The 25,148-nt window shown below is 45.3% G+C and overlaps 1 protein-coding gene and 1 long non-coding RNA gene across 3 annotated transcripts in view; both read left to right on the top strand.

Annotated features, from left to right (window-relative positions):
* Positions 1-7,225: 7,225 nt before the first annotated feature.
* On the top strand, positions 7,226-10,439 carry LOC129405153 (uncharacterized). The gene is made up of 4 exons (XR_008630366.1): positions 7,226-7,502; positions 7,783-7,894; positions 9,669-9,701; positions 10,157-10,439. It is a non-coding gene; the product is annotated as an uncharacterized LOC129405153 (long non-coding RNA).
* A 1,944-nt stretch (positions 10,440-12,383) lies between these two features.
* The window catches only part of CEP85 (centrosomal protein 85), a 51,429-nt gene continuing 38,664 nt past the window's right edge, over positions 12,384-25,148 (top strand). The window contains exons 1-2 of one of the 2 annotated variants that reach the window (XM_004603466.2): positions 12,384-12,524; positions 21,136-21,211. In XM_004603466.2, coding sequence (XP_004603523.2) covers positions 21,157-21,211 — 55 coding nt within the window. In that variant the 5' untranslated portion in view covers positions 12,384-12,524; positions 21,136-21,156. The remainder of the gene's footprint in view (positions 12,525-21,135; positions 21,212-25,148) is intronic. The other variant, XM_055140336.1, reaches the window with a different exon arrangement.

The following is a 25,148-nucleotide window of genomic DNA, read 5'->3' as shown; positions in this document are numbered from 1 at the left end:
TTGCAATCCACAATATTATTATTTGGCAGTCCACAATAGATCATTGACATATCATAATAATTCATTGATTATAATAGCAGAAAGTTCTATGACTGCCCAATACACATTGATACAAAGCATCTGCTCAAAACTGCAGCCCTCTCACCAAATGCCTGCCAGGTAGCAACTGTGAACTTTGGAAAAAGTAAAATTTTAAATTCAAAATAATAAGGGCCAGTGAAGTGGCTCAAAGAGCTAGAATACATGTTTTCATGCAGATCCTCTGCACTGTATGGACTCACAAGCATTGTTGAGGCCATCAAGCACTGGGCCAGGAGTAGTCCCTGAGCATTGCCAGGTATGGCCCCAAACAAAAACAAAAACAAGGGGCCGGAGCGATAGCACAGTGGGTAGGGCATTTGCCTTGAACGTGGCCAACCCGGGTTCGATCCCCGGCATCCCATATGGTCCCCCAAGCACTGCCAGGAGTAATTTCTGAGTGCAAAGCCAGGAGTAACCCCTGAGCATCGCTGGGTGTGACCCCAAAAACAAAAACAAAAATAAGAAAAAAAAACAAGGTAATAAAACAAGTCTGAAATGTTTTACATTAATATTGCTGCTATATTCTGCTCTTTTAATTAGTTTGTGTTTGGGCCCTACCCAGTTCAATGCTTGGCGTCATTCCTGGCAGTACTCAGCAGACCATGTGGTACTAGGGATTGACTCTGGGTCTTCTACATGAAAAATATGCACTCATCTCATTGAGCTACTCTCTGGCTCCGTAATGACTAATTTTTGCTGGGGTTAGGGGAAGGAGTGGGAGGTGTTGGGCCACGCCCGGTGCTGCTCAGGGCTTACACTGAACTTGTGCTCAGGGATTACTCCTCACAGTGCTTGGGGGACCATGTAAGAGATGAATGAAACCGGAGTCAGTCATATGCAAGGCAAGCACCTTGCCCCTATACTACTTATCTGGCTCCTTAATGACTAAATTTAAGCAATTTATTTAAAATTAATATAAATTATGGGAAGGTCAAGTGAAAAAATAAAGGTGCTCCTTTCATTCACCATCCCCAAAATACAGTCCTTTCACATGTATCAAGACCTCTTGTGTTGGAAGTAGCAGAAACATCAACAGAAATTGACTTCAGCAATAGACTGAAATCGCAGACATGGAACAATAGAAAACAAAAGTTATTGGGTCATGCAATTTAGAGTCCTAATGTGACCAGCCAACTCTCATGCCCACCCTACACCATCCTCAGGCTCAGGAGATGCTGTCTTTTCTCCCTCCCAGGTGCAGGTTCTTAACAAACAGAAGGAGCCTCTACAAAACTCCTGAGGTTTGGGCTGGAGCAGTAGTACAGCGGGTAGGGTGTTTGCCTGCACATGGCCAACTTGGGTTCGATTCCCAGCATCCCATATGGTCCTCTGAGCACCACCAAGAGTAATTCCTGTGCATGGCCGGGTGTGACACCCCCCCAAAAAAAAAAACCCAAAAAAAAACAGAACAAAAAAACCCCACCAAGCTCCTGAGGTTCATGCTATTATATTGGAAGGGGAGAAAAGTCAAGACAACAACAACAAAATTAACATGCAAACATGGACTCTTTCCAGACAAGTAATAGAATTCAAGCAGGAGGGCTGCAGAAGTGGGTAGGCTCCAACCAGGTCAGCAAGGATGAGGACTTGGAGCTGGAAACGCAGCAGATATCAGGGAGTTGCTCTCTCTTCTTTCCATCTTGCCTATCTCTCTCTTTAGCTGCACCTGTGTTGCACCCTCTCTGCCTCTAGTTTTCCTGCCTCTCAGCTAGCATGGCCCAAAGTGCCTGATTGGCTCACAACCTTCAAGCTCTTAGCTGCTTCCTTTGAGGCTTAGCAGTTCTTGTTTTGGTTTGGGGGGGGGGGCACATCTAGTGGTGCTCAGGGCTTACTTCTGGCTCTGTACCTAAGGATCACTCCTGGATGGCTGGGGGACCTTTTGTGGTGCTAGGGCTAGAACCCAGGTCAGCGGCATGCAAAGTAAGCTCCATACTATTTCTCAGGCCCCTAAGAGTTAATTCTTAGGAAAGAGATTTTGAGTGGATCAGCTAAAGCCAGGTTTCAGGATCCCCCAGTATAGTCTTGTTGGAAAGGGTTCACCTCCTATGAGGGGAGTTTGGGTTTAAGGGTACTCTTCTGGTTTGGCCTAATATCCCCACAATGCCCCCTCCAACCAGATTGGAACTAGTAGCCCTGTCCATGTCGTTGTCCCCACGGTCCCTGCAGGTGTCTGTTCTAACTCATGTTCACCTTTAGAGTTGTCCGGGATGTTGGTGACCCTTCACTGCCAGCCACAGAAAATTGAGGTGCTTCTGAGGAGCTGCTTCCTGAAGACTCACCACTGGATCCTAAGGAGCAATGCCTTCTCAGGGTGCTCCAGCACCAGCAAGATTGAGAAGGGCCACCGTGTTCAGAGCTTCATGATGGAGAAGAAGGAGGGTTCTTGTGGACTCCAGCTCTCTGTAGGGGTCTCTCCATCTGGGAGTGGCCAACAGCTCGGGATGAGGGGAAAGAGGGAGGGGGTGGGGAACAGGTGACTGGTCACCTGTAGTGACTTTCTTTCCATTAGATTGAGGAAGGGACTGGAGCGATAGCACAGAGGGTAGGGCATTTGCCTTGCATGAGGCCGACCTGGGTTTGATTCCTCTGCCTCTCTCGGAGAGCCGAGCAAGCTACTGAGAGTATCTTGCCCGCATGGCAGAGCCTGGCAAGCTCCTCGTAGCTATTCGATATGCCAAAACAGTAACAAGTCTCACAATGGAGACATTATTGGTGTCCGCTCGAGCAAATCGATGAACAACGGGACGACAGTGCAACAGTGCTACAGATTGAGGAATTCTCCACAATGGAGCCAAATGTTGGCTTTCAGACAATGGTCTTGGTAGGAGGGAATGCCATTTTTTATCCCCCCACCCCCCACCTCTGGCCTTATAAAGGTAGACTGAAAGGTTGATTTCAATTTCTCTAGCTATCGATTCTTTTATAATAATGACAACTAGGACCAGAAAGATAGTACCGCGGGTAGGGCACTTGCATGACCCGGCTTCAATCCCAGGACTCCATATGGTTTCCCAAGCCTACCAGGAGTTATCCCTGAGAGTAGAATCTGAGCACTGCTGGGTGTGCTCCCCCCAAAAAAAAACCCTTAAAGTAATAACAACTATAACTAATATATTAATTTCTCACTATTAGATTTTTATATACTTTACATGCCTTATATTTTTATATATTTTATATGCCATATATATATTTACATGCCTTACCTCATTCAGTCTTTATAACAATCCCGAGAAATTCCCAGTTTACTGATGAGCAATCTAAGGTTCAGGTAAGAAGAGGGAATTACCGAGTCCACAGCTAGTGAGGAGCAGAGTTGGTGTGTGCACCTCACTGCTCAGCCATGCTGCTCTCCCTTTCTTCGAAAGAGATCTTACATAAAAAAGCTGAATATTAAAATAACACAATAAGGCCAGGGAGACAACTCAGCAGTTGGGGTGCATGATTTGCATGTGCCGGGACACAAGTTTGAACCTCACTACCACATGACCCCTAAACAGCACTGGTGGAGTCTCCAAGCACTGCCAGGGTGACCTAATGGTCCCCAGCACTGAAGAACCCCTGCAGCACTACATCCTTGGGTCCTAGCACTGAAATGTTGGGAGGCACCCCAACACAAAACAATACCATGACAAAAGTGGTAGGACAGCTCTGAAAGGGGGACCTCAGGCTCACTTTGAAAATAAACGTTTTTGTTTTATTTTTATTTCATATATTAATTTTTTTGTGCTTTTTGGGTCACACCTGGTGATACACAGGGGTTACTCCTGGCTCTGCACTCAGGAATTACCCCTGGTGGTGCTCAGGGGACCATATGGGATGCTGGGAATCGAACCCGGGTCGGCCGCGTGCAAGGCAAACACCCTACCCGCTATGCTATTGCTCCAGCCCCTGGACAAGTAATTTAGTCTCCCACCCACAAGGGATTCTAAAATGCACACTAGAATCTCTGTGCACATTGGCACAAAGATTAAGGCAAAGCTCTGGAGACAGAGATGTTGAATTCTGGCTCTGTTACTTATTTTAGATGAGTTCAACTTTCTAAGCCTCAGTTTGCTTTTCTGTAAAATAGAACTCATATCAGAACCCTTTCCAGAGAATTGCGCCTGGCACACAGCACAGACTCAGTGAACTTTTGACACTAGTTTTATTTAAATAAACAATTTGGCGGCTGAGAAAATAACACAACGGGCTGGAGCATATCCCTTTCATGCAGGGTACCCTAGTTTAATCCCCAGCTCCAAATAATCCCTTAGGCACTGCTAGGAGTGACACCCCCACTTCCCAGCATTGAGAACTGCACGGTACCATTGGGATACTGCACAGTATCATACCCCCAAACCAAAGCAATCAACCAAAGAAACATTAAATAAGCCCTTGGGCCTGAGAGATGGCTCAAAGCTTTGCATGTGGAAGTTCAGAGTTCCCTGAGCATCACATTCCAGCCATTCCAGCCCCGATTACATAATTTGTAACCAGTGAAGGTGGGAAGTTTCCCTTGGAGATTAGATAATAATGGTTGCTTCTCTGTCTTTTTCTAGACCAACAGCAGCCATGCCCTTTATTCTCTGGAGGTGGAGCTTTTTCAAGTCCTCCATGTTTTTGCCCAGAATGACTCCCGGATGCTCAAAGTCGGCTGCTTGTACCCTCTGGTGGTGAATGTCAGCCAGACCCACCCCTACCCAGTCGTCTCCTTCCCGTGAGTTCTGCCCTGCCAATAGCCTCTCTGCTCTGCAGAGATGCCTGAGTTCTCATCATCACCTCCAATCTAAGTGAAAGGAGCCTCCCCTTCCAGATGCTCCAAGCCCAATCAATTGTCATGGGCACCTTTTAAATTTTCACCAAGCAAATTGGTGAAAGGAAATTGGTGAGAATTGATTTTCACCATTCAAATCATTGGTGAAGGGAAAAAGAGGTTTCTCTGAAAGAATGCATTATGGGTTTTTTTACGTAAGTTTCTGTGGGGTGAAGTGGGTTCAAGTCTCCTAGATCTGAGGACCTCTGAGGTGGTCCTTCACTTTTTAGGAAATGCAGGGGAAAAGTTAGCGAATTTCTTCTCCCCTCCCCTTATTCTCTGTGACCTCCTGTGTGCAGAGACCGTGGCTGTAAGTGAATTAATGTCACTCCTGCCAGGAGTCCATGTTGAAGGTCTTACTACTGTCTCTCTCCAGATACAGCACTATACATGTTCCAGGGATTGGGGACACCATTGTCATCCTGGGCATCTTCACAGACCCTCAGCATTCGTCTCCGCTTGAGAACAGACCTATTCCTCTTGGCACACCACTTTATGTAGTACTCAGAGCCACAAGCAATGACCCAGACAGATTTACCCTGGTAGTGAATGACGTCTTTGCCAGTACCAGCAATTCCAGGATGGGTGCTGTTGAGGCCACTTATCAATTTGTGAAGGAGAGGTAAGTGTCTGCCAGTATCCTTAGTCGGTGCCCAACATGGGGTGCTGTAAGTTCAGATCCTGTCATCCTTATTTTTTTTAGGGGGATTCACACCCAGCAGTACTCAAAGACTAATTCCTAGCTCTCTGCTCAGGGATTACTCCCAATGGTGCTCAGGGGACCATATGGGATGCTGGGGGTTAAACTTGGATCAGTGCATGCAAGATAAGCACTCTACCTGCTGTACTATCACTCCAGCAGCAGATCTTGTCATTTTTATATTCCTGGTATATAAACACTGGGAGCTATTTGTTGAGTGAATGCAAATATTATCATTCCCATTTTATAGATGAATAAATTGAGGCACAGGATTATTAAGGCCTGTCTAAGATTATACAATTAACAATATTCTGTTTATTTTCCCTAAATTATTACTGAAGGCCTACAATGATAAAAGTAAAAAACCCTAACATTTATATATCAGATATGCATTATTATATTCAATAGCTAATAGTAGCTAATACTCTATGCCAGGCACTGTTAGGATCACTTCAAATATATAACTCAGTTAAATTTTGGGATAGAGAGATAATACAGAAGTAGGGCACTGGCGCCTGGCTGACCAGGTTTGATCCCTAATGCCCCATATTGTTCCCCTGACAGAAGGGAAAAAAAGATATATATTTCCCCTCATTCACAAGAAAATAGGAGGTTTTTTAATTGAATCACCATGAGACGTACAGTTACAAAGTTGTTCATGATTGGGTTTCAGTCATATGATCTTCCAACGCCCATCCCTTCACCAGTGTACATTTCCCACCACCAGTGTCCTCAGTGTCCCTCCTGCCATGATCCCCCCACTTCCTCTATAGCAGGCACTTTTCTCTCACTCTATCTCTCAAAGAAAATAGGTTTGATCTGTTTTGTTCACTTATGTTTCCTAATTCTCCTGAGCATGTTGTATAAAACCTATGTATAGTAAGAATTTCTTTCTGGAGAGGTAGTTAAATAGTACATCAGGTGTGGTGCTTGCCCCAAACCAAAAATAAATAAATAGAGGTAAATAATTTCTTTCTGTCTGTGGATGCTATATCCTATATAAATCCCTTAGCTTACTATATATGTATATATATGAAAGATAAGAAAATGGTCATGAATTACTACTGACACATAAAAATAATAACCTTGAGGTTAAAGAGGGCAAATAAAAGGCAAAGGGAGAGAAAAATTATTTAAAAAGGAAAGGGGATCAGGAAGAAGGGCTAGAAAACATGCTTTGCATGCAAAAGATCCATGTTCAACCCCTGACATTACATGGCCTCCTAAGTTGGGGTATAACCAAAAAATAAAGAAAAGCTCAGAACTTTGATCTTTCCAAGATCTTCTCACAAATGACAGTGCCTGAGGGCTGGGGGAGGCTTATGGTAGAGCATTTGCCTTACATGTGTGAGGCCCTGTATTTGAGCCTGACACTAAAAATTAAAACAGGAAAGGAAGAACCAGAAAGAAATAGGGGAGGAAGTGGGCATGACAGTGTCTTCCTCCAAGGACTGATGTGAGGATGAAACGAAATAATGCACATAAAGTTCTATCACCTGGGAATTCCCAAACAGGACAATAAGGGGGAAATCAGAATTCATCTCCACTACTTCCCGAAAGCCAGGATTGCTAACAGTAGGTGGCGCTGCCCCTTCTTGCAGCCGCACAATTTTTATTTTGTTTGGTGGGCGGGTTGGGCCATACCCATCGGTGCTCAGGGCACGCTCCTGGCAGTACTCAGCGTATCAGATAGGTGCCGGGGTTGAACCGGGGTCAGTCACTTGGAGGCCATCGCCTTGACCTCTGTTCTATCTCTCCTCCGGTAGTTGCCCAGTTAGTAACCAGCTGCTCGGGGGACTGCGAGCCAACGGAGACTCTCTGGAAGTGACTCTGGCCTTCAACCTGATCCGCTTCTTGGCCAGCGATACGCTCTACCTGCACGGCCGAGTGACCCTATGCGACAAACGAGCAGGACACTCGTGCCAGCCGGTAAGCAGGCAGCCCTGGGAGCTCCGGGCCCTAGTCGCTGCAGCCTCCTACAGCCAGGATTGGCGGGCGACAGTCGCAGCAACGCCCTCATCCTGCGGGGCGGTGCCTGAGGACAGCGGTGCGGGGAATTGGCCTATCCGGTCCGGGGGCGGGGCTTTTTGGGGTGAGCATTGATTTTTAAAACTCAGGCTTTTGGTTACTGTGGCGGGACCTTATTGGGTTCAGGGTAAAGGCCTCTCTGGCTGGGGACTTAGCGACTCTTATGGTCGGTTTCCCACAGATCTGTAGCCAGAAGAGTTCGTCTGCGAGAAATTGGCCTTGGGAGATTCGAGGGAGCAAGGGCTTGGAGAGTGAATCCGTCTGGATAGTGTTCGGGCCCATCCGAATAAGCGGTAACTGGATCACGTGGTGGCCCCCTGCCTCCTCTTTCCGGATCTCCTAATGATCTGCCCTGAGACCCTGACCTTATGTTGGAGTCCTCTTCTATTCTCATGTTCTCACACTCCTTCCTAATTCTAAATCTCCCACGCCAGCCCATCTCCTCCTTGACTCAGATCTGCTCCTCTCATAGGGTTCCTTTCCTCTCTAACATTATAGGCCGAGACGGACTCAGCTCCTCTCCTTCCATTCTCACCTTTCCAGTCCCCCAGTTCGCTTGTCTGTTTCCCTTATGCAGGCCTCATTTGTAAATCCTTGCTACCCTGGGAACTGTCTTGTTTTTGTTTGTTTGATTGCTTTAGGGGCTGGAGCGATAGCCCAGAGGGTAGGGTGTTTGCCTTGCATGGGGCTGATTCCTCCGCCTCTCTTGTAGAGCTACCGAGAGTATCTTGCCTGAATGGTAGAGCCTGACAAGCTACCTGTGGAGTATTTGATGTGCCAAAAACAGTAACAAGTCTCAGGATGGAGATGTTTCTGGTGCCCGCTTGAGCAAATCCATGAGCAACGGGATGACAGTAACAGTGACAGTGATTGCTTTAGGGCCACACTTGGTGCTCATGGCTTACTCCTGACTGTGCTCAGAGATCTGTCCGGGGGGAGGCTCAAGGGACCACCATATAGTGTATTGGGGATCAAACCCTGTTCAACTGCATGCAAGACAACCTTTGTTTTTTTCTTTTGACTTTTTGGGTCACATCCGGTGACGCACAGGGGTTACTCCTGGCTCATGCACTCAGGAATCAACTCCTGGCGGTGCTCAGGGGACCATATGGGATGCTGGAAATCGAACCCAGGTCGGCCGCGTGCAAGGCAAATGCCCTACTCGCTGTGCTATCGCTCCAACCCCGCAAGTCAACCATCTTAATCCCTGTGCTTTCTTTGGTTCCAAAGAACCATCTTTTTTTTATTCCAGGATGGTCCTCTAAAGCTTTTCCCTCTCAGGAAAGTCTTTTTCAGTAACACTATTCTTTTTGGGGAGTTGGGGTAGGGTAGTGATACAGCTGGTGGTACTCAGGGGCTACTCTTAGCTAGGCTTCTGGTGTTGTTTAGACCATGAGAGCTGGGGATCAAACCAGACTCCTTTGTACCTACCCAACTCAGGTTTGATCCCAGGTACTACATGTGGTCCTTTGATCCCTGCCAAGATTGGTCTCTGAGCACAGAGCCAGGACTAAACCCTGAGCCCTGCCAGAGGTGACCCCAAGCCCCAATAAACCAAACCCACCTATGAGCCCTCACACCCATCCAGTAAGTCTGTTCTCTCTCTCTTTCTCTCTCTCTCTCTCTCTCTCTCTCTCTCTCTCTCTCTCTCTCTCTCTCTCCCTCTCTATTTTTTTTTTCTGTGAAGTAAAATCGTTTTGTTTAAGAAAGATGGGACAGAAGAAGAGATCCTATAAAATAAAAGAATTACACTTTCCATATTGGAATTTGGAATGCAGGCAATTCCAGAATGGGAATGAGCCTTAAGTCTATTCTAAATTAGAGGCAGAAAGTTCATTATCATGACCTTCTGAGTCTCAGCAACAGTTAGGGGTCAGCTTTAGGCAAAACCTAAGGCTGAAATGATGGGTGAGTGCAGGCCTTGTCCTGCCAGGATGACTCCTCAGGTGCAATCTTTCTTCTCTTTTTTTTTCCTATTTTGCTGATCTGGGAATCAAGCCCAGAATTTCACACATAACCACTGAGCCACATCTAGTCCCTAAACTCAGTCTTTCTGTGTCTTTTTAGAGTCCAGTGCCTCCAGCAACAGGAGTTCAACAGGTTAGTAAATGGGCTCTGGGGATCACAGTGTGTTCTGTCAGGTACTGGTCTTGGATCATGTCTAATCAAGACCATGTGATCTAGGAGAAGTCAGTTACTCTGATTCTCAGCTTCCTCAGTAGTTTATGGCAGAATTGTCACTGTGCAGGTGTAAATTGTCCTAGAGTTTTGTCCCTCATCAGTGATGCTCCCCAGAATTAATATAGAGCAGAGATAGAAATTTCCAGACACAGAGTCAAGGTAATGGTTGGGGGGGTTGAGTCAAATCCACACTGAACTAGAGAGTGTCTTTTGTCTTTTTCTCCCCATCCACCTTGAGCCCAGTATAACAGATGAGCTGGCATAAAAGAATGCATGAGTGGATTACTGATTTACAAAGTAGAGGAGTATCTAAGCCTAAAAGGTTTTCAAAGCTACCCAATCCTTTTTTATAACCATTTTTCTCTTTCCTACAGGTGCCTGGATCGCCATCTCTCTTCTGATGTTGATAGGCTGGATGCTAGGATAAAATCCTGCCTCTGTACTTCCTCTAGACTCTAGTCCTTAGCCTCTAGTTTAATTGCCTGATAGAAAAAAATTTAGAAAGAGGCAAAATTTAGTTTGTCCTTGCGTTAGGAACCAGAAAGGTAGGACGTGAAAAGAGGACCCAAGTATGAGCCTTCTACTTTCTGACCTTTCGGCTATACCTCTCATCTCACAACCCTTTTGCCATCTCTGCAATTCTTCCAAGCTGCTCAATATGGTAGAAATTCAGTACACAGGATATGGCAAATAAACACTGGAGAATTCTCCTTTGTCTGACTCCTTTCCGTGTAATCTGACTGTAAAACATTAGCTCCTTGTCTGAGTGTGTGTAGTTACTCTTTTCTCTATGGGGTCCACAGTTTGATCAGGTGATTGCTACTTCAACATGAGGACTCTATGATTCTTGTACGAGGAAAAGCCCCTGGGACCTTGGGCCAGCTGGTCCTAAGTGCTTGGGCAGAGTGGACAAGGGCCATTCAATTTCAGAATTAGGATTAAATGTATTTATATAAAATCCTGACCATTAGTAATAATAACTATGATGATTGTTTGGGGGCCACACACTGCAGTGCTCAGGGGCTACTCCTGTTTTCCCAGGTTAGTGCTTCAGGGAAGTTACTCCTAATGATGCTTGGATCGAACCCAGGCCTCCCGTACATTCTGCTAAATTATCTCTCTTGCCAACCCGTGTTCGAGTCCTCCACCCCTCTCGGAGAGCCCTGCAAGCTACCGAGAGTATCGCGCCCGCACGGCAGAGCCTGGCAAGCTACCCGTGATGTATTGGATATGCCAAACACAGTAACAATAAGTCTCACAATGAGAGACATTACTGGTGCCCGCTCAAACAAATCGATGAGCAACGGGATGACAGTCCTTCCTGAATTATTTCTTACCTCAAGAAGTATGAGCTGCCTAGTAGAATTCAGACACAACAATGTTTGTTCAATCATTTAAAAGCAAGTTGAGGGCTGGAGTGATAGCACAGCGGGTAGGGCGTTTGCCTTGCACGCGGCCAACCAGGGTTTGATTCCCAGCATCCCATATGGTCCCCTGAGCACTGCCAGGAGTAATTCCTGAGTGCATTGAGCCAGGAGTAACCCCTGTGCATTGCCAGGTGTGACCCAAAAGGAAAAAAAAAAAAGTCCTAAAGGCATTAGCATTTGCTTTTATTTAAAATATATGCTGGAGAATAAGCAAAAAATTTACTGACCATATTCTACTTAAATATCTCAAAAGGAAAACGGCATTGAAACAAAAGGAAACAAATAACTTAAACTATTTCTAGGTGACCATCTTTTTAGGGGGGCTGAGGGCGGTCACACCGCACGTTGCTCAGGGCTTACTCCTGGTTCAGTTAGTGCTGAGGGCTCCATATGCAGTGCCAGAGATGGAACGGCGGTAAGCAGCCTGCAAGGCAAGCGCCTTCACGCTTGTTCTATCTTTCCCGCCAGAGTTCCTTTCTAAAACAATTTCCCAGTCAGATTTTTCACATATATATATATATATATATATATAAATGCAAATGAACTTAGATCCTATTCCTACGGTACTGAGTTTGAGTTCCCTACCCTTGGGTTCCTGACCCTTCACTGACTCAGGCCAACTCAATCGCACTTTCTTTTTTTTTGCTTTTTGGGTCACACCCGGCGATGCTCAGGGGTTACACCTGGCTCTGCACTCAGGAATTACTCCTGGCAGTGCTCAGGAGACCATATGGGATGCTGGGAATCGAACCCAGGTCGGCCGCGTGCAAGGCAAGCGCCCTACCCTCTGTTCTATTGCTCCAGCCCCTCAATCGCAGACTCTTAACCTGACAAGGAGTTGCATGCCACACCATAACACCTGGTCACAACCTGACCCGTGGTTCAGGTGGGAGAAGGAGTAGTGGGGAATGGAGGACTGCTGGGCCGGCTGCGTGGGATTCCCAAAGGATTCGCTCGGGCCTCCAGCTGCGCCACTTCCTAGGTCTGGGTGACGAGGGCTCCGCCCACAGCGAGTCCCGGCCTGCCGCATCGGAGAAGACTAAGGGAGCTCGAGAGACGCGGGCTCATGCGCAAAAAAAGATCCTCCTGTTCTGGGCGCCAGCTGCAGCGCGAAGGGGCGGGACAGCGGTGCGGCCCGACTCCTGATTGGTCTCAGGCGAGCATAAAGGGGCGGGGCGCGCGGCCCGGCGCGCGGCCAGGCGGGCGTGTAACGGCCGTTAGCGAAACCGAGAGACTGAACCGCCGTTCGCTTCCGACGTGGTGACTGTAGTCAGTATCCCTGAGTGTGCGATTTCGCCGCGGTTTTCACGCCCACGTAAGTTCTGCTGCCCTCGGGAGCCCCGGACTGACTGACCCTACCCCACCTTGGCGAGCCCGGGCGGAGCCTCAGAGGCTACCTACCTCCGGGAGTTGGGGGTGCGCGGGAGAGCAGGGCGCACGCGCAGAGCCGCTGAGCCGGTTCCCCTTCGTCTCTCAGCGCCTGGCCTGAAATTTTTTTCCTTCCCCTTCCCCCGCAAGCCCGCAGAGCCCCCACGTCGCTGTCGGTCCCCGACCTCCTGGCCGTGTCCCCTTCGCCGCTCCGCTCCGCTGCTTTGCCGCCGCCCGGCGGGAAGCCCTCCTTGCCCCCACGCGCGAGGTCCCAGCGGGCGCTGACTGGGTTTACACTCAGTGGGGGAGAAACGCCGAGAGCTCGGCAGAGGGGCGCTGCTGGAGTCTGGGACGTCAGACGGGGAGGCGCGGTGTGAGCGGCTTCGGGGTGTGTGTGTGTGTGTGTGTGTGTGTGTGTGTGTGTGGAGGGGGAAGAGGATTCTGACTGGGAGTCAGGGGCGCGCCCGACCGCCTCCCACCTCGTGAGGACAGCTCCTCCCCTACCCAGGAGTCATCCCCCCTGCGATGTCAGGAGCCCCGGGATTGAGGAACCCCTTCCCTGGAGTCTAGACGAGGAGGAGCCGCGGCTTGGCTGATAACAGGCTCAAGTTGCGGATGCAAAGCTTGTGCGATGTCGCGTGTTGTTGAGCGCTCCGTGTTGAGCGCTCCGTTCGCCCCGGGACCCCGCGGAGATCACAAGCCCCGTTGCCTTGACTTGGTCCGTATCCAGCCCGTGGTCCAGAGCAACCAGGGGAGGTCTCAAATCCACGTCTTCTGGGTGATGAAGTGCGTGGTAGAGGGCAGGGGTGTGTAGGCAGGACGATGCAGATGTCCCCTGGAGTGTGTGCACGCGTGAGCCCTGGGTTCTGTCCTCTGCGGGGAGTAGCGCCCCAGAGTCTCATGTCTCATTGCAGTCTGCTGCAGAAGGAATGGTTTGATGGTTTTCTATGTCTCGGGGTTTACTTGTTCTTTGTTAAGGCAACTTCTTGGCAAGGATGTCTTTCTTTCTTTTTTTTTTTCCCCCTGAGGGTTTGGTTTAATGCATCATCAGTGCTGTGAAAAGAGTGTGGTGGTGTGAGATTCTTCATGGCTCTGTCAGCTGTCTGTCCTTCAGATCCTCACCCAGCTTGATGTGCTGAGCTCAGTAGCTGCCAAGTGTGACATTCCACACGGAGATTATAATTCTCCTAGAGGAGAAATGCTTGTTGCAACTCAAAATCTAATACTTGGGTCCCACCTTGTGGGAAATAAAGCCTGGGTGGTAACCAATGGCAGAGTGTGTGTTAAGAATTGAGAGGAGTTGTCTCTGTTCCTGACTGCTTTGGGACTGGAAGCTCTGACTACATCTGAGGTAGAAACTCCAATTTGTGGTGTTTTAATAACTATTTCAGACATCAAAGTATGCTGGCTAAACAACATTAGCATGCAGTCCTGGCTTCAAAGCCTCTTCCTAGCTCTATAACTTTTGTCTCTCAATCTTTATTCTTTTATATTTATGGATAATAAGAATAATAGTGAACTGCCTTATAATTTTGAGGCGATTATTAAGCATGGTACCTGTCACGTGGCTAGCAAGCACAGTTCCTAATGGGTAGTAACTATTGAATACATGTTACATTTGTTGAATAATTATGCCTGTATTTTATTTAAGAATTTTTTATTTAGGCACTGCGATTTACAATGGCGTTAATTATAGCTATAGTTTCAAGCTTACAGTGTACAGTGTTCTGACTCCAGCCCTACCACCAGTATTTGCATCCCTTCACCAATGTATGTCAGTATTTTAAAGGGTTTTGATGATAGAAGTCATCAATGTTGGGTGCTTTTTATGTTTGCCTCTGTACACTATTGCGTTTTAAAAACCTGTACATTTATTTGTTGGGATTTTTTTTGGGGGGGGCACACCTGGTTGTGCCCAGGGCTTACTCCTGGTTCTGTGCTCAGTGTTCACTCCTGATGGGGCTGGGAGGACCATATCGTATGCCAGGGATCGAACCTGAGGGCTGCATGCAAGGTGAGCACTCTACCTGCTTTACTCACTCCAGTCCAGAGCTGCACAATTTTTTTTTTTTTTTTCTTTTTGGGTCAGACCCAACAGTGCACAGGGGTTACTCCTGGCTCATGCACTCAGGAATTACTCCTGGTGGTGCTCAGGGGACCATATGGGATGCTGGGAATCGAACCTGGGTTGGCTGCATGCAAGGCAAACACCCTACCCACTGTGCTCCAGCTCCAGACCTGCACTATTTTTAATAGGTCTGCTATTAGTTTGGAACTAATACTAATACTCATACTCTAATGGGCCTACTATCCCTTTTCTTTCTTTCCTTCCTTCTTTCCTTCCTTCCTTTTTTCTTTCTCTTCTTTCCCTCCCTCCCTCCCTCCCTCCCTCCCTCCCTCTCCCTCTTTCTTTCTTTCTTTCTTTCTTTCTTTCTTTCTTTCTTTCTTTCTTTCTTTCTTTCTTTCTTTCTTTCTTTCTTTCTTTCCTTTCTTTCTTTCTTTCTTTCTTTCTTTCTTTCTTTCTTTCTTTCTTTCTTTCTTTCTTTCTTTCTCTCTCTCTCTCTCTCTCTCTCTCTTTCTTTCTTTCTTTCTTTCTTTCTTTCTTTCTTTCTTTCTTTCTTTCTTTCTTTCTTTCTTTCTTTCTTTTTTCTGTTTTGTTTTTGGGCCACACAGCAATGCTCAGGGGTTTCTCCTGGCTCTGCACTCAGGAATTACTCCAGGCAGTACATGGGGGACCATATCAGATGCTGGGGATTGAATTTGGGTTGGTTGAATGCACAGCAACTGCTCTACCTGCTGTACTATTGCTCCTGCCCTACCATCTGTTTCTTATACTTTAAGGAAGGGATAAAGAAAAGGATTTGAGGGCAGGAGAGGTAGCTCAGTGGTAGAGTGCATGCTTTGCATGTGTGAGGCCTGGGTTTTGATCACTGCCTTAAAAAAATTTTTTTTTGATGTTGACTATTTGCAATCACTAGTAGGTAGGAAATAGAATTGTTCTAATGTCACCATTAACACACTGGATAATAGCCATAAATTAAGCAGTCGAAGTGCATTGAGTTTGTGAAGACTTGGATGTCCAGGAGATGGTCTCACGTCATTTTAGATATAGTGAATCAGGGTTTGGGTTGTTACTAAGAGACAACTATAGAGGTCAGTTAAATACATTAGAGAAATGGTATCAGTATAACCTGTTTTTTTCACCTTCAAAGTTGAATTTTAACTCTAATAATTGTATATATGCCAAACTCTTTAGAGACTCTGTTTTTTTAAAATTTTGTTTTGTTTTTGGGTCACACCTACGTGGCTCTGCACTCAGGAATCACTCCTGGTGACTCAGGGACCATATGTGGTGCCAGGGATTAAACCCAGGTTGCCCACTTGCAAGGCAAGCCCCCTTTTCGAAACAAATCCCAGTGTTTCTAAATTCATACTTCTGTCAGCTAATAATAAAAACTTAAGATTTAATATGCCAGGAAAGATTATGTTAATTCTAAACGAATTAGCATGAATTAGGTCCTCCTTTATCCTCATATTTCTTTTTTTTTTCTTTTTTTTTAATCCTCATATTTCTGTGAAGAAATCATGATACAGGGCTGGAGCAATAGCACAGCGGGCAGGGCGTTTGCCTTGCACGCAGTCCACTCGAGTTTGATTCCCAGCATCCCATATGGTCCCCTGAGCACCGCCAGGAGTAATTCCTAAGTGCAGAGCCAGGAGTAACCCCTGTGCATCCCCGGGTGTGATCCAAAAAGTAAAAAAAAATCATGATACATTAATCAATAAAAAAATTACACAGCAGATAAAGTCCTGAAATTAGACCTCAACCCAAGCTATCTGATCAAGTGTCCATACTCTGAAGCACTTCTTTGTACTGCCTCTCAAGTAGTATTCAAATATAAGATGTTTTGGACCTGAGCAATAGTACAGTAGGTAGGGCATTTGCCTTGCACATGGCCAACCAAGGTTCAATTCCTGGCATCCCATATGGTCTCCCGAGCACTGCCAGGAGTAATTCCTGAATGCAGAGCCAGGAGTAAACCCTGAGCATCACCAAGTGTGACCAAAAAAAGCAAAAAACATGATATTTTTTGCTATTGTTATAAAGCTTTTGTTCATACAGATAGTAATCAGATTTTTGCAGAATAATCAGCACTACCATTTAAAATAAATTTTCTTTTTTTGGAGAGGGGGCCACTCATGATGGTGTTCAGGGATCACTCCTGAGGGTCTCGGGATCATATACAGTGCTAGGGATCAAACCTGAGTTGGCTACAAGACAAGTACCTTTGCCATACTATCTCTTTAGCCCCAAAAAACTTAAAAAATTTTTACTTGGGCTCAGTCTTTCTTTTTAGTGCTTCAGGGGACTGGGGACCATTCCAATCATTCTTGGGATAGATAGTTTGAGGACCTGAGGATGTGCTGTGAGGGCCCTGGAGTATATTGAGGTACCAGAGCTGTACCCAGTATTGCCAGGGGGATAGGACTGGGTCCTGATACGTGAAAGGCAAGCACTTTATAATCCCCGTTCTATTTCTTCTCCCCCTCTTTGTGTATCTTCAACTAAATTTCATTACTGGGAAATTAAGTAATTTATGTTAATTATGTTAATTGAAGCTATAGTACTTCACTACTGATTTGTTTATTTAGTTCTTTTGTTTTGGGAGATGTTTGGGGGTATACCCCGACTCTGCTGGGGGACTATTTTTGGCTGTGTTCAAGGACTGCTCTCAGAAGTGCTTGGGGACAAATGGTATGGAAGGTTCTTAATACCTGTACTATATCTAGCCCTATTCCTTTTTTTTTGGGGGGGGGTCACACCCGGCGATGCACAGGGGTTACTCCTGGCTCTGCACTCAGGAATCACTCCTGGCGGTGCTCAGGGGACCGTATGGGATGCTGGGATTCAAACCTGAGTCAGCCGAGTGCAAGGCAAACGCCCTACCCGCTGTGCTATCACTCCAGCCCCTCTAGCCCTATTCTTTTCTCCACTTCATCCTCCCATCTTATTCCTATGGTTACAAAGATCCCTGGCAAAGTTTTAAAACCAAAAGTAATGTGCAGTGGGGTTGGAGTGATAGCACAGCGGGTAGGGCGTTTGCCTTGCACTTGGCTGACTGGGGTTCAACTCCCAGCATCCCTTATGGTCCCCTGAGTACCACCAGGAGTAATTCCTGAGTGCAGAGCCAGGAGTAACCCCTATGCATTGCTGGGTGTGACCCAAAAAAAAGCAAACAAACAAAAACGTAATGTGCAGTGTTATAAGCTTCATGTATTGTTCATGGCATAAAGTTCTAAGTCCCGAAAACTTTGAACTTTCCGAAGTAATGATTGGTACCAGTGTGTTTCTTTGTTGCTAGTGGATGTGACTTTTTGGAAAGTACCGAAGGTTGGGGACCTGGATGCTGGGAAAACCAGACATGTGATTAGAGGGCTGGAACTTTTTGTTCCATCCCCCACTTCACTAATCCTTCTTGGAGAGGTGAGAAATAGTTTGACTCAATCATGTAATAACCTCTGAGTTAAGTCAATAATGTCTGCATAATGAAACATCCATGAAAACCAGTTTTGGATGTGGTTTGGAAAGCTTCTGGACTTCTGGATTGATGAACCTGTTGAGATTTAGGAAGAATGGTGCTTCAGGAGGGAGGCAAGAACGCTCCGTACCTTTTCTCTATAGCTTGCCTTATGTTCTCTAATATCCTTTTCAGTTATGTCCTTTTCTAGTAAGTCACTTATATAGTAAGTAAAATGTTTCTCTGAGTTCTGTTATCTCTCTAGCAAATAATGGCATTTGTGGTGGAAGGCCTGAAACCTCAGAAACATAAGTTTAAAAAAAAAGGTACTAAGTTGGACTTATGACAGGTTCTGAAGTGAAGCAGAATCTAGAGATTGAACCTTTGTAGATTTGGTGCTATCTATGGGTGGATAGAATTGAGTTGAATTCTCAGACATTCAGCTGATCTACAAGCGTTGTTTGTTGGTATGGAGAATCTTATCTCTTCTCCCATACACTCCACCAGAATTTGGTGATCAGTACATTTAACTGTTTGGTGTCTAAGTTGGGATATGACTCAGCAACAAAGCCCATCCCTTGCATGCATTCGACCCCAGGTTCGATACCTGGCACTGCAGAACAACAGCAAACTATTTTAACATGGTGTTCAAGAATTGCTTATTGATGGGGCTGGAGTGATAGCACAGCGGGTAGGGCATTTGCCTTGCATGCGGCTGACCAGGGTTCGATTCCCAGCATCCCATATGGTCCCCTGAGCACAGCCAGGAGTAATTCCTGAGTGCAGAGCCAGGAGTAACCCCTGTGCATCGCCAGGTGTGACCCAAAAAGCAATAAAATAAAATAAATAAATAAAAAGAATTGCTTATTGTTGCAGAGCAGCATCCACATATATCCATGCTAGGAATTGGGTTCAGGAACTTATTCATAATTTTGTTTGAATTTTGTGCTGTATCCAGTGATGCTTGGGGGCTACTCCTAGCTCATTGCTCAGGGGTTGCTCCCAGTGGTGCTTGGGCTATGACATGATGTGTCAGGAAGTCCATGCGGGCACTCCAGCATTTTGATCTATCTCTCCAGTCCCATAATCATTATTATTTTTAGGGCCAGGGAAATAGCTCAGTGGGCTGGAGTGTGTGCTTTAGATGCCGGAATGATGTGTTTGATCCCTGAACATTTGAATTGGGAATATTCCCAGCATTTCTAAATATGGCCCAAAAATTTTTAAAGTTTTTGTGTTTTTCCTTGCTGGGGACCCCAGACAGTGGTTTTCAGGCCACACAGTGCTTTGGCTCCAGGAACTTGGGCCTATACTTGCTGGGCAAGCTCGTTAAACCATTAAACCATTTGTTAGGCAGCACAGTGAACTGCCCTGATCCACCCAGCACATGCAGTAACACTGGGATTTAAACTCACAATCTTGTCCTTGCCAGACAAATGCCTTGCCCACTAAGAGTGTGAACCCTGAGAATATGTGTGAACATAGCAACTAATGTAAGCCTCAGTGAGTGCTTTGGCCAGGCATATATGTTATTAACCTTACCAAATTCATAACTTTTCTCACTCCTACCTTCTAGTCATTGCTATAACAAAGAAAAAAGGGAAAGTGTATTGGGAACTTTTTTTTTTTAGATTCCGAATTTTTTTTTTTTTTTAAACATAGTAGGAGATGAACATCCATGGACAGTAGGATGAATGGTCCACAGTTGGAAGCCTGGCTCAAGGGCTAGGGGAGAGAGTAGTTGGGATAGAGAAGGAACCATTATGATAGTGACAGTTGAAAGGGATCTGGATGGGATGTGTGCTAAAATGGGTAAAGGACCAAACATGATGGCCTCTCAGTATCTGTATTGCAAGCTATAATGCCCAAAAGGATGGAAGGAAGAAGGGAGGGAAAGAGAGAGGGAAGAGAAGGTGGGGGGGGAGAAAGTGAAAGAAAGAAAGAAAAAGAAGAAAAGTGCCTGCCATAGAGGCAGGCTGAAGGGAGGCAGTGGGTGAGGTGGCAGGAGGGATATTGGTGGTGGAAAATGTAAACTGGTGGAGGGATGTGTGTTGAAACATTGTGTGACTGAAACCTTATCATGAAAGTTTTGTAGCTGTATCTCACAGAGATTGAATAGAAATAAAATTTTGAAAAACATTTTTTAAGAAGCACATTAAGCCGCTGAACCATCTTTCAGGCTTTTTTTTTTTTTTTTTAAGATTTCTGGGCCATACCCAGTAGTGTATAGGGACTACTCCTGGCTCTAATGCTTAGGGATCACTCCTGGCAGTGCTTGAGAGCCATATGCAGCACTGTGGGTCTAGTTAGGCTTGACCACATGCAAGGAAATTGCCTTACTTCTGTACTATCTCACTGGCCTAGGCCCATTTTATTTTTTGGTTTTGGGACACATACGGTAGTACTCAGAAGGTACTCCAGGTTTGATGCTTGGGCTTCAGGGGGATCATGTGGTGCCAAGAAAGAATAGAATCTGCCTCCTCCATGTAAAATTTGTACTCAGCCTATTGAGCTATTTCTCTAGATGAAGAGCATCTTATATAAATTTTTCTAAGAGTTTCTAGGATCAGATTAGGATTAGTATTGGGAATTTCTGACTACATCTAGGTTTTTTATTGCATTAGGAAGGTGGAGTGTTGGGAATTGCTTTGCCTAAATATGCCCCTTAAAAGGCCAGAGATGTCATTAAGTAGTGGAACACTTTCCTTATACATAAGAGGGCCTGGTTTGGCTTTTTCTTTTGTTTTGTTTGGGGCCACATCTGATGGTGCCCAGGGCTTACTCCTGGCTCTGCACTCAGTGTCACTCCTGGTGGCTCAGGGGACCATATGGATGCCAGGAATTGAACTTGGATTAACGTCGTGCAAGGCAATTTTCTTACCTGCTAGACTTGCCAGTCCCTTAAGAGAGGCCCTGGTTTTGATTTCTAGCAGTGAAAACAAAACTGTGTGTGTGTGTTGTGTGTGTGTGTGTGTGTATGTGTATTCTCCCCTCTAGAGATTTTACTGTTTTTTTATTTATTTCTCTTTGATTTTGCAGTTGACTCAAATAACTGTGTTGATGGCCATGCAAGAGAAGTACCCAAATGAGAGAATCTCTCATGCTACCTCACCAAGTGAGTAATCAGAATTTTCTGGTTAAATTCAGAACTTTGCTCTATTATTCCTTAACAGAAACTTCCGCTAGAGGAAACCCCGAGCAGATAAGTATTCACCGAAATACTAGTATTTAAAGAACAAGAATAACAATAGCTACATTGGGGCCGGAGCAATAGCACAGCGGGTAGGGCGCTTGCCTTGCACGCAGCCGACCCGGGTTCGATCCCTGGCATCCCATATGGTCCCCCAAGCATCGCCAGGAGTAATTCCTAAGTGCAAAAGCCAGGAGTAACCCCTGTGTATCGCTGGGTGTGACCCAAAAAGCAAAAAGAAGAAGAAGAATAACAATAGCTACATTGACTAGGTAAAACAGGTTTCTTCAGGTTTCAGAGCACAGCCCTTCATTTCTAATCCTAAATGGATTCCAACAAGACCACATGGTTGAATAGGAATAAAAGTCATATAAAGAACTGAAGGGGCTGGAATGATAATACAGCAGGTAGGGCATTTGCCTTGCACGCAACCGACCCAGGTTCAATCCCCGGCATCCCATATGGTCCCCTGAGTACCACCAGGAGTAATTCCTGAGTGCAGAGCCAGGAGCAACCCCTGAGCATCGCCGGGTGTGACCCAAAAGGCAAAAAAAAACCCCAAAAAACCAAAAACTGGAATAAGGGGCTGATGTGAAAGTACAGTGTACAGTGGGTAGGGCATTTGCCTTGCACATGGCCAATCTGGCTTTGATCCCCATTTGTTCCCCCAAGTCTGCCAAAAGTGTTGCCTGAGAACAGAGCCAGGAGCAAGCCCTGAATACAGTTGGGTGTTACCCCCACTCCAAAAAAATAATTAAACAGAACTGAAATGTGGTAGAGGAAGTAGGTCAAAAGGTTGTGTTCCCCCTACCTCCGTAGTACATAATTCATAGTGCCTTAGTGCTGGTGATAGTACTCAAGCAATAGCATCTGTGTGTGGTCCAAAAAACAAAACAAAAGGAAGAATTGTAATAGAGTGACTTTGGTACATAGTTCAGTTTGTAGTCAGAATAACACAACCTAAAAGACTGTATTCTATGTTGTCTTTGTAGTTCTGGGGGTGTATGTCAGTAATCTTTTATCCAACAAAGATTGGATTTCTTTTTGAATGCTAACAGTCTCAGTTATGTTATCACTGAATGGTCTGAAATTTAGCCTTATATGAATTAACAAGATTTTGAAAGTTCACTAGATATGCTAAATGGATTTATTAAGAATATATAACATACAGGGGCTGGAGAAATAGCACAGCGGGGAGGGCGTTTGCCTTGCATGCGGCCAACCCGGGTTCGATTCCCAGCATCCCATATGGTCCCCTGAGCACTGCCAGGTGGTAATTCCTGAGTGCAGAGCCAGGAGTAACCCCTGTGCATCGCTGGGTGTGACCCAAAAAGCGGAAAAAAAATATATAACATACATATGTATGCATATACATATATGTATATATATACACACACTCAGATAAACTTAGATATAGTGTTCACCTAGTAAGATTTTAGAAGAACAGCTTTGAGGGGCCAGAGTGACAGTACACAGGGTAGAGAATGCTTGCCTTGCATGCAGTCAACCCAGATTTGATTCCCAGTACCCTATATGGGTCCCTAAGTTCTGCCAGAAATGATTTGTGAGTATAGAACTAGCAGTAACCTGAGCACAGCCAGGTACGGCGAGAAACAAAAACAGAAAAAGGAAAAGAAAACACTTTGGTTCCAGCTCCCCCCTCTGCCAGAGAACCAGCCCACTTTCAGGCTGATCTCAAGAGATACTGACAGCGACCACCACCAGGCCAAGATCTCTGGACCCTAAGTGGGTTATGGGCAGATTAAGTTCCTGCCCTGCTAAAGGCCCTGCTCTCTCCACCCACCCACCTCTCACTCCCACTACTGCCAGAGAAACAGCCCAACTTCAAGATATCTCACGTGCAGTAGATGGTTCCAACTCCAAAGCCCCTGAAGCATGCAGCCACATGTGCAGCTGTGCAACACCTTCAAGCTTCACAGAACTGACAGCCCAGGAAAAACCAGAAAATTAGATAGGAAAATTGAGTAGAAGCCCACTAAGCTCAATGAGTGAAAACAATAACACAGAAGACCCAATTCACACCTAACAGCTCATTAAATCCTCAGGCCATGACTTTACCATCACCATTATGAGATATATGTTGTAATAAGCAATATAAAGTAAATTAATGCCTGCTAAGGGAGCAGGCTGGGGGGGGTTGGGAAACTAGGGACATTGGTGGAGGTAAGGGCACATTGGTGATGGGACAGGTATTGAAGTATTTGAATACCTGAAACAACTGTATTATGAACAATTGTTTAACAATACACTGCATTGTTTAAATAAAGTTTAAAGATAAAAAAAAACCTTTGAATTTTGTGTTAATGAAGAAGAGAACTATTAACAATTTTTTTTTATCATTATGGTTTTTCAAACACACATAGCTTTGCACCCAGAGATCACTCCTGGTGGGGCTCAGGAGACTGTATGGGCCAGATCGGCCTTGTGCAAGTCTAGTGACTTACAGACTGTACTATTTCTCTGTCCCTCACTAAGGATATATTTTTTTATCTAACCTTAAAATTCCATGTATCTTTGCAGCAGAAATGTGATAGATATTTGTTATGTTCTCCTAGGCTCGCTGCCTGGTAGGCACTTTTAAGTAGTCACCAAATCCAGTATTTATTTAACAAATATTTATTGAATATTTGCAATGTGTTGTACACTATCATAGGGCTGTGTTACAGTTTCTTTCTTATAAGTTATGCATATCATACAAGTTCTTACAGTGTAGTAATTCCTAGTTCTGGTGACTTTAACTTTGATAATTTCATGATAATGATCTTAATATTTAATAAGGCTGCTGATGATAGATGTGACATAGCACAAAGTAGCTTTCAGTTTTCAAATGTGAATTTTGAAATAAGATTCAATAACTATACTAAAGCATACTTTCATAATTATCTCTATAATTGATATGTGGATTAGGTAGATGGAAAAGGAGCAGTGGTACAGCTTGGAAGAAAAGTATTAGTAACGAGGAATGGTTTCTATTAGTGACAGGTACATGATAGAAGAAGCTCTCAATCAATTTTCATTATTTTTTACAAATTGGCAAGAAAGAGAAAACCATATTAAAATCATCAGAAGTTCAGATTTCTTTGCTTTTGATGAGGATTGCACTTAATTTAGAACACTGGCTAGTCTTATGCTGTTCAGAAGATGTGTCTTCTATCAATGCTCACTATAGTACCCAAGAGAGCTCAATAGCATGGAGCGAATACTTTGCATGGAGGAGGCCTTGGATTCAGTCCCTGGTACTGCATGATCCTTGAGCATAGCCAGGACACACACACATACACACACACACACACACACACACACACACACACACACACACACACACACACTGATCCTTGAGCATAGCCAGGACACACACACACATACACACACACACACACACACACACATACACACACACACACGCACGCACGCACACATGCACCAGCAATGAGCTAGGAGTAGTTCCTGAGTACCACCAGCTGACCAAAAAGCAAAAACAGGAAAAGATTATTATGGATCTTGTAGATTCTTTGACTCATACAATCCACCATGACTCAATGAATAAAAGGAATCTTGGGGCCAGAGTGACAGTATTGTGGGTAGGGTATTTGTTTTGCCAGTAGCTAACTTGGCATCCCATATGTCCCTCAGCCTTTCCAGGAGTGATCCTAAGCGCAGAGCTAGCATTAAGTCTTGAGCACCACTGGGTATGGGCAAAAAAGAAAAAAAGGAGCCCTTGAAGAAAGTTAGGTTGCCTGAAACAATGCAAATGCTTTACCACCGAGGTATATCCTTGTCCCTTTTTGTTTGTTTTGTTAATAGGGGCCACACCCAGTGGTGCTCAGGGAAGTTTGGGACT

The sequence above is a fragment of the Sorex araneus genome, chromosome 5 (assembly GCF_027595985.1).
Source record: "Sorex araneus isolate mSorAra2 chromosome 5, mSorAra2.pri, whole genome shotgun sequence".
Classification (NCBI taxonomy): domain Eukaryota; kingdom Metazoa; phylum Chordata; class Mammalia; order Eulipotyphla; family Soricidae; genus Sorex; species Sorex araneus.
The sequence above is the reverse complement of the archived record's forward strand: the minus strand, read 5'-3'. Positions and strand labels throughout refer to the sequence as shown.